Source organism: Ciconia boyciana, unplaced genomic scaffold (genome assembly GCF_034638445.1).
Source record: "Ciconia boyciana unplaced genomic scaffold, ASM3463844v1 HiC_scaffold_92, whole genome shotgun sequence".
NCBI lineage: Eukaryota > Metazoa > Chordata > Aves > Ciconiiformes > Ciconiidae > Ciconia > Ciconia boyciana.
The window spans coordinates 1-9844 of NW_027328460.1; the positions used below are offsets into that span (position 1 = coordinate 1).

The window sequence follows — 9844 nt, forward strand, 5'->3', positions numbered from 1 at the left end:
AGGACTACCCCCCCACACACACACTCCTTGTGAGCACGCGCAGTGAATTAAAATCATACTGTGACTTTAATTTGAAGCGGAGAAAATACGGACCAATGGAAGAAGAGGATGATTAGTTAGTCTAATGATTATGTATTAGATAGGCGTGGTGTGTTAACTTTTATGTATAAATACTGAAAAAGAATTGCAATAGGTGTGCTCGATTTGTGGAAATTTTCCACCTTGCACCCTGCGCAGAATAAAGCAATGTCTCCTCTCTAAACATGCTCTGTGTGTTTTGGGAGTTATTTTACAGCGAGGCAACAGTTTTGGCGACCCAGATGGGACTCTGAAATTCGAGACCGGACTCGCCCAACGTCTTCTCCCTCCACCCCAGGTCGGATCCCTCCGCGCCCCGAGGGCACGCAAGCGCCCCGAGCCCCGGTAAGCACCAGGTCGACGAGGGCGGACCCGCCAAGGGGGCGAGGACAAGCGAAAGCGACAGACGAGACAGCCAATCGGGACGCGGGATCGGCCGGCGGCGATCTGGCGGCCCAATGGGCGCCGCGGAGGGCCTGGCCGAGTGGAGGAAGCGCGGGGGCGACAACGGGCGTTGTCGTGGCTGACGAGATTATTGGGGCGCGGGCCGCCCGGTCCGGTGGCGCCACTACTGTCTTCGGAAAGATCATCGGCAAGGCGCTTCCCCGCCAACGTCATCTACGAGGACGAGGAGGTAGCCGCGGCTTTGCTCTGTGCGCGGTTCCTCTTCCCTTCCGTTCCCTTCCCTTCCGTTCCCCCCCTCCCCCTCCCCCGGCGCTCGCAGGCGCCCTGAGCCGAGGACCCGTTGTGCGGTGCCCGGGAGCGCGGCAGGGCGGGTGGCGGCGCTGCTGCGGGCGGGTGGGTGGGTGGAGGGACGGGGGACGGACGGGGCCTCTCTGGGTTGTGGCGCTCTCTACTGCGCCATCCCTAAAACATCGCGCTTCTTCGGTGCCCCCCCCCCCCCGCCGGCTGCCGCGGCGCGTACTGGGTTGCTGGTGCTGTCCGGCTCGCCTCGGTTCGCAGCCCCACCGTGTCGTGTGCGCGCGTGCGTAGAGGAGGGCCTCTGACGGTAACGCACTCGGTGGCAGCCGCAGACGTTTGCCGCGTGATATCCCTTTGGCACTGCAAGTCGTGCAAAGTTTGCTGCCGAGGGATGGGAGTGGTCCTACCTCGCGTAGGATGATAGTCTTGAAACCTTAGATTAAGCACGCGCGGTCAGTCTCCTCGGGGATTCTGGGGGGGAGGGGTGGGTGCGTGTGTGTGTGCAAGCAGTGAAGGTCTGAGTAGTGACCGTAATGAGTTAGTTCTGCATAGGAGAAATGCAGGTCTTGATGTGCCTCGTAATAGCATTATAGAGATTTCACAGCTCTGCTGTGCTAGGCTTTGGTTCTGAGCCCCCAAACTGGATTATTAAAGCAAAGAGTTACAGCTTTTCTTATTTTTCTTAAAAAAAAAAAATCTAGAAACCGGCCATCCTGCAGGCTGCAAAAGCTTCCCAGACCTTGTTTCTGTGGTGAAGCGGGACCGTGATAACAGCATGCTTGCAAGGTTCACGCATGCTGGTGCACCACAACGTGCTAGGAACTGGAGTGAGCTGCTTAGACTGTGGGGGAAAAATGCAGCCGTTACCTACACGATGTTAACTTTAAGTTAGTGTCGCGTATAATTTTTTATTAAAACGCTGAAGATTAACAGTTAGGGGTGTCTTCTGCTTTTGAAGGTAGGGTTTATGTGCAATATAGAAGGCAGACTCGTACTATGCACTTGCAGGCTTCCTGTGATTATGCTTTTGTTCAATACTTGAGCTCCCTGTACCATGGAAAGTGAATGGCCGCTGATCTTCCACTTCACTAAATTCTTTGCTGATTCAGTTAAGCCCTTTGTCTCCTGCCTCTGTGTGGACCACATCGAATAGAAAAACTGCTTAGGAAATGATCGACCCAAATTAAAACATACTGGATGGAGGTCGCTAATCTGAAGTACTGGCCCGTCTCCTTGCCCCCATCATCTTGCACGCTGAATCCCACTTCTGGAGGGGCTCTGTAAATATGTTGTATTTTGTGTATAGCAAGTATTAATATCACGTAAGAAAAATCAACGTTTCGCCTTGTGTTTGGGGCATCTGGTAATCTGCTTCTGTACGAGTTCACGTAAGAAAAATCAACGTTTCGGCTTGTGTTTGGGGCATCTGGTAATCTGCTTCTGTACGAGTTCAGTGGGGCGTATTGATTTGCTCAAGCTATTGCCTTTCCCCGAAGCCAATCAAGTTTTAACTGTTTACTCTTCCTCCAGTGCCTTGCGTTCCATGATCTTTCACCCCAAGCTCCGACGCTTTTCCTAGTCGTGCCTAAGGAGCCAATTATCAGGCTATCTGAAGCAGAAGATTCTGGTGAATCTGTAAGTACCGTGGAAGCTTTCTGCACGCTGAACTGTCCCTGTAATTAGTTCCTAATTTACTAGACTCTTTCCCATCCCCTCTTTCCCTCTTGATAGGGCACAGTAGGCTATTTGGGGTTTTCTGGCGCTGTAATCTTTTGCCTCTAGCTTGTAATGGAATTGAGCTTTTTGACTAAAAGTAGTGCTATAAAGCAATGCTCATCCCTGGGTATGTACTTCTGGTGCAAAATGCGGTGGTGTTCTGGAGCGCGGTCTGATGCCTATTGTCATGGTTTAGAGTAAGAGTAGTAGTACTTCTCCTAATACGGAGAAGGGGGCTTGGGGTTTTTGGCAGGTCAGGGGTGAGGAAGGGCAAAGCTGGTTGAGAGGTGCTGGGTGCTTCACTTTTAGCTCTAAAAGTCAAGTTCAAAGGCTTTGTAAACCCACGCAAAAGGCAGCCTAAAGTTTATTTTCCACCAGAATTGCTTATGTTGCCTGAAGGTATAATGGGGGCTTTAGCCCGGAGACAAACTTAGCTTCTGTGGCTGTCTTGTAGTCCGTTACTGTCTAGCCTGAAAAAAATTGCATAGCTCGTTTTTTTCCCTGTAGTGTGCATAATTGGTCTTTGTAGCTTTGCTTGGAAAATGTCAGTTGCAGGCGGACAGACAGTAATTTGAAGCGCAATGGTCGAATTGCTAGGAATTGGCTAACTGGCTTCTCTGGGTGGTTCTCTGCTCTCGTTCCTTCCCTTGCTGCCCTCTCCCCTCTTTGTGTGTGGCTTTTTATGTTATTTATTTATGGGTTTGCACTTCCTTCTCCAGCTTCTTGGGCATTTAATGATTGTTGGCAAGATGCGTGCTGCTCACCTGGGCCTGACCAATGGGTTCCGGACGGTTGTGGATGAAGGGCCCGAGGGTGGGCAGTCTGTCTGTCACGTACATCTACGTATTCTGGGTGGCCGTCAGTTGGGCTGGCCGCCTGGCTAAGATTTTTGCACCACAAGAGTTGCTGCACGTGTACGAATCGCCACTGAATGGATTTCATCTGTTGCCCGTCGGTCTAGCCACACCGTTGATGTCTAATTTTTTGTGACGTGTGTCTGCGGAAGGTAATAAAAGCTTTGAGCAGCAGTTGCACAATAAAGATTTAGCATGGGGATATCATCTCTGTCTTGTGCGTCTTACTGAGGGAAATAGTTCTGCAAGTTAAAATGGTGTCTCCCCGGAGTGTAAGTACGTGGAGTGTTTCAGTCTGTTAACAGTGTTCTATAGGTAGATAGTGATTTGCCCAGTCACTTGAAGCGTGACGCTGGAACCGCTTAGCAGTCTCCTGCGTCTCGTAGGAGGCAAACTCTTAGCTTTTTGGAAGTGGTACGCAAACGTAGATAAAGCCGGCGTAGGCTGCTGCTAAAACTGTAGAAAATACTGTATGTGACGCTACAGGCATGCCATACAAGGGTGGTTTCGGCACAGTGCAATGTGTTGGAAGCATCCAACTCCTGTTGGAGCACTTTATCAATGGCTGTGTGATAAGGCCCCGTTGCTATCCCTTTTCTGGTGAGGAGGGATATGGTAGGAGAAAACAGTCGGTCCGAATGGCAGCTGCGGTGCTTCCATAGCACAGTGGAATATCCCTTTGGTCACTTTTGGGTCAGCTGTCCTGGCTCTGTCCCCTCCCAACCTCTTGCCCACCCCCAGCTTACTGGGCTTTGGGGGTGGGGTGGTTGGAGAGACAGCCTCCATGCTGTGGGAGCACTGCTCAGCAGTAGCCAAAACATTGGTGTGTTATCAACACCCTTCTAGCTACAACTACAAAGCACAGCACTATGAGGGCTGCTATGGGCAAAGTTAACTCCATCCCAGCCAGACCCAAACCAAAACTGCATCACAGGGAGACAGCAAACTTTGTCTGTCTTTTAACAGCTGCTCAAAAAGGGAGATGGGCATGGGAAAGCAGGGCGATCCTTCGTTGCCCTTGAACGCTGTGTTGCTGAGGCATCTGAGACGCCCACTGGGAGGCGTCTTCATCTCTTCTATATCCCCAAGCGATCAGGTGAAGTTGGGTGACACGGGCGTGTAAGTAACCCGAGGACTTCACCTTTATTTAATCTTCCCGGGAGGAGATGGAAACGATTTACCTGAAGTAGATGGAAGCTGACATATGATGTTTCCTGGAAGCTGCGCTGGTGCAGTGTTTGCTTACTGAATGATTGAGCTAGGTAACATCTATTGTTCTGTCTGTGTAAACTCCCTAAGGTATCTAGAAGGTGTTCCCGCTTCTGGGGCGGGGGAATGTTGAAGAGGCTAGGTACGGCTTATACATTCAGAGAGACTGGGCGATTGCCATAGGTTTTAGAAGTCTGTGGCGCCTGGTGGAATTTACGTCTCGCCTCACAGGCGACGTTGCCGATACTTTGCTCCAAACCAGAGAGAGCAAAGGGTTATTAAACAGTGATCCGCTGAAGAATCGTAGCATCCTAGAGCAGCCCAGGTGGGAAGGGACCTGGAAAGATCATCTGGTCCAACCTTTTGTGGGAAAGGCAGCCTAGATGAGATTATCTAGCACCCTGTCCAATCGCATCTTGAAAACCTCCAGCGATGGGGACTCTACCACATCCCTGGGGAGGCTGTTCCGGTGGATGATTGCTCTCGCTGTGTAATAAAGAAATAAATACAAATACATAATAATATGTCTGTCTTGTGTCAAGATGAAACCTCTCTCCTGGTGCAACTTGTACCCGTTGCCCCTTGTCTTCTCCATGTGGCTCCTTGTGAAGAGAGAGCCTCCGTCCCCTTTGTAGCCACCCTTTAAGTACTGGAATACTGTGATGAGGTTCCCCCCTGAGCCTTCTCTTCTCCAAGGGAGAAAAGACCCAACTCCTTCAGTCTTTCCTCATAGGGCAGGTCCTCCAGCCCTTTGATCGTCTTTGTGGCCCTCCTTGGGACCTGCTCCAGTCTGTCTGCGTCTCTTTTTGAATTGTGGGGACCAGAACCGGACACAGCGCTCCAGGTGCGGTCTGCAGGGGTGGCCTCTGTGAGAAGAGGCCAGGGTCTGCCCTGTGCCGGACACAGCTGGTTCCAGCCAGCTAGGCACCGGACTGACCGCAGGCCAAAGCTGAGCAACTCGGCGAAGCTGGTGGCGCCCCTGTGAAAACATATTTAAGAAAGGGCAAAGCGCTGTCCGGGGCAGGTGGGCAGCCGGGGCAGCAATCCCTGCTGCCCGTGGATCCGGCAGGTGGATATTTCCTGAAGGCACTTTTTCATCCTATTTTCTCCCCCTGTCCTGTTGAGGAGGGGCAGCGAGAGAGCAGCTGGGTGGGCCCCTGGCAGCCGGCCAAGGTCAACCCACCACAAAGCCTAAAAGGCAGATTCCTCCGTGTAGAAGCTGAAGGGGGTCGGTGGTTTAAAGAATGATAGTGACTGGGGTAGGAACAGGACCTTTTGGAGGTAGGAAAGTCGGGAAATATCTGGGGATCCAGTCACTTTGAGGAGGGGGAAATTTCAAGAGAAAAAGCCTTCTTTCTGAGCAATAAGAGGTTCTTGTGAGAAAAAGGATCTAGACTCCATTTTTTCTCACTTGGTAATAAAAGTGACAAAGAACTGGAACTCCTGCGTGCAAAGGGATGAAAATGTACGGAGCCTGTTGGATGCTCTCTGTGTGTGTGTGTGTGTGTGTGTTGGAAACCCAGGAACAGCTATAAAGAGGTCATGGAGTAGATGTGAGCTTGGTTAACTTGGTCTTGCAAAACTTGATTAAAACAGAGCCTTAGAGAAGGCAATGCCTTGAGGATGTGAAGGGTAAAGGACAATAAGTAAGGCTGGAGATGTAGTTCCCGATCCTTTTGTCGGGAAGGATTAGGACTGAATGTTGATTTGACTGAAGCGCAGGTTCCAATCCGTCTTCTATAACTGAAATTCAGTAGCAAAGGAGACCGAAAGCTGAGAACTCCCGTGACTGGAGTGTTGCAATGGAGGGATAGGGGCTCTTTAGGAAGGACAGGCCGGGAAGATGAGGAGGGGGAGTGGCCCTTTTATGTGAGAGAACAGCTGGAATGCAAGGAGCCCTGCCTGGGGATGGCTGATGAGCCTACCGACCGAGAGCTCATGGGTAAGGACCGAAGAGAAGACGGGTAAGGGTGGCATTGTAGCGGGCGTCTGCTATAGGCCGCCTGACCAGGAAGAACAAGCGGATGAGGCCCTCTACAGACAGATAGGAGCAGCCTTGCGTTCGCAGGCCCTGGTCCTCACGGGGGACTTCAACCACCCCGATATCTGCTGGAGGGACAAGACAGCAGGGCAACCATGCAAAGCTGACCCAACCACCCACCCGCATTAGAACCGGTGCCACCAGAAAAGCACGTAAGGTATTAGTAATCGGAGATTCCCTACTGAGAGGCACCAAAGCACCCATTTGCCATCCAGACGATTTCTCTAGAGAAGTCTGCTGCCTACCAGGAGCTCGCATTCGTGGCGTCACTGAGAGGCTGCCGAGCCTGGTGAGCCCTACAGATTATCATCTGCTCCTACTATTCCGCGTAGGGTCTGACGAGGCAACTTAGAGCCTCGTCAAAAAGACGAGGCTCCAAAGACCATCTGTCCCTCGGAGCAATGTTAAAAGGATCAGGAGCACAGGTGGTGGTCTCCTCTAACCTCCCAGTCAGAGGAAGGGGTCCAGGAAGGAGGAGACGAATTGAACAGGGGAATGCCTGGCTGCGTAGCTGGTGCCATACTCAAGGTTTTGGCAAAGGTAGATCATGGATCTACCTTTGAGAAGCCAGGTCTGTTGGGAGCTGATGGGGTTCACCTGACCAAGCGGGGCAAGAGGGTCTTCGCCAACAAGCTGGCCAGACTTACAAGGAGGGCTTTAAACTAGACCCAGCGGGGGAAGGCGATGGAGTTTTGAGCAACAGAGAGGAGCCAGGGGCTGCTGATGCATTAGGAACCAACAGGGGAACACCTGAGAAATGCTGCAAAGGAATTGGGGCTTGAGCCTCCAAAAGGTGACGCGGTCGACAGCCCAGCTGAAGTGTCTCTATCCCAATGCACGCAGCACGGGTAACAAACAGGAGGAGGTGGAAGCCGCTGTGCAGCTGGAAAGCTATGGCCTAATCGCTATCGCTGAAACTTGGTGGGATGACTCACACGACTGGAGGGCTGCAATCGATGGCTATAAACTGTTCAGAAGGAAGGAGAGGCGGGGGGGGGTTGCCCGCTATGGAAAAAAGAAAAAAGGATTGACTGCACAGAGCTGTCTTTGAAAGACAGCGATGAACAGGTTGAGAGCTTATGGGTGAAAATTCGAGGCCAAGCCAACAAAGGAAACCTCGTGGTTGGTGTCTACTATAGGGGAGGATGTTGACAAAGCGTTCTTACTTCAACTACCAGAAGCATCACACTCGCGGGCAAAGAGTAAAGTCAAGACCCTGAATTTTAGGAGAGCGAACTTTCAGGTGTTTCAAGAACTCGTGGATGGGACCTCCCTGGGAAACTGCCCTCGGGGATAAAGGAGCAGAAGGGAGCTGGCAGCTCTTTAAGGACGTTTTTCGTAGAGCACAAGAGCTCTCGATTCCCATGCGTAAGAAATCAGGCAAGGAAGGCAGGAGACCAGCATGGCTGAGTAAGGACCTTCTGGTCGAGCTGAAGCGCAAGAAGGAAATGCATAGTGAGTGGAAGCAGGGACACGCGTCCTGGGAAGAATATAGGGATGCTGCCCGGGTGTGTAGGGATGGGATCAGGAAAGCTAAGGCACAGCTGGAGCTGAATTTGGCAAGGGATGTGAAGAATCATAAGAAGGGCTTCTACAGGTGCGTTGGCCAGAAAAGGAAGACTAAAGAAAACGTACACCACCCCCATGCCACCCCCCCCAATAAATAAGACAGGAGCTCTAGTGACAACCGACTTGGGGAAGGCTGAGGTACTCAACGATTTTGTTTTGCCTCCGTTTTCACTGGCAATCACTGTTCCCACATCTCTCAAGTCCCTGAACCTCAAGGCAGGGACTGGGGGAACAAAGTCCCTCCCATCGTAGGAAACGATCCGGTTCAAGACCACGTGAGGAACCTGAACATACACAAGTCCATGGGACCTGACGAGGTGCATCCCAGGGTGTCTCGTCCCACTCGGTGGGTTGCGAGATGGGTGAATCTTTTTGATTCCCTGACGGTTTGCGTACCGACCAACAAAGGCCGATCTCTGCTCGGCAGAGCCGCGTGGTCGGTAGAGGGGTAACAGTTTTAAACTGAAAGAGGGTAGGTTTAGGTTGGAAATAAGGAAGAATTTTTTTTTACGACGAGGGTGGTGAGACACTGGAGAACGGGTTGCCCAGAGAAGTTGTGGATGCCCCATCACTGGAAGTGTTCAAGGTCAGGTTGGGCGGGGCTTTGAGCAACCTGATCAAGTGAAAGATGTCCCTGCCCATTGCAGAGGGGTTGGGCTAGATGATCTTTAAAAGGTCCCTTCCTACCCAAACCATTCTCCGATTCTGTGACTGAATGCCGCCTTTGCCTCAGTCTTTGCTAGCAAGACCAGCCTTCAGGAATCCCAGGCCCCGGAGGCCAGGGGGAAAGTCTGGAGCAAGGAAGACGTACCCTTGGCGGAAGAGGATCTGGTCAGGGAATACTTAAGCAAACCGGATGTACGTAAGGCCACGGGCCCTGATGGGATGCACGCATGAGCGCTGGGGGAGCGGGCAGATGTCATTGTGAAGCCACTCTTGATAATCTTTGATCGATCACGGCGACTGGGAGAGGCGCCTGAGGACTGGAGGAATGCAAATGTCACCCCTCTCTTCAAGAAGGGCAAGAAAGAGGACCCAGGGAACTACAGGCTGGTCAGCCTCCCTCGATCCCTGCAAGGGCGACGGAGCAGCTAATCCTGGAAACCGCTTCCAGGCACATGAAGGACAAGACGGTCATCAGGAGTAGTCATCATGGATTCACCAAGGGGAGTCATGCTTGACCGACCTGATAACCTTCTATGATGAAACGACTGGCTTGGTAGACGAGGGGAGAGCAGCGGATATTGCCTACCTAGCCTTCGGGAAGGCTTTTGACACCGTCTCCCGTAAGATCCTCATAGAGAAGCTGATGAAGTATGGGCTGGATGAGCAGACAGTGGGGTGGGTTGAAAACTGGCTGAACAGCTGGGCCCAGAGGGTGGTGATCGGTGGCATGAAGTCTAGTTGGAGGCCAGTCACTAGCGGTGTACCCCGGGGGTCAATACTGGGTCCGATCCTGTTCAACGTCCTGATTAATGATCTGGATGATGGGTAGACAGACTGTACCCTCGGCGAGTTTGCTGATGATACAAAACTGGGAGGAGTGGCTGATACACCAGAGGGTTGTGCTGCCATCCAGAGGGACCTCGACAGGCTGGAGAAATGGGCAGGCAGGAGCCTCGTGCGGTTCAGCAAGGGGAAGTGCCAAGTCCTGCACCTGGGGAGGAACAACCCC

At 52.1% G+C, this 9844-nt stretch overlaps 1 protein-coding gene across 1 annotated transcript; it reads left to right on the forward strand.

Annotated features, from left to right (window-relative positions):
- Positions 1-267: 267 nt before the first annotated feature.
- LOC140645995 (adenosine 5'-monophosphoramidase HINT1-like) lies at positions 268-3557 on the forward strand (the record flags this gene model as incomplete). Its single annotated transcript, XM_072849426.1, is given in 4 exon segments — positions 268-681; positions 683-712; positions 2311-2415; positions 3216-3557. Coding segments are annotated over 4 exon segments (714 nt in total), but the record flags the coding sequence as incomplete, so codon positions are not given.
- Positions 3558-9844: the final 6287 nt, after the last annotated feature.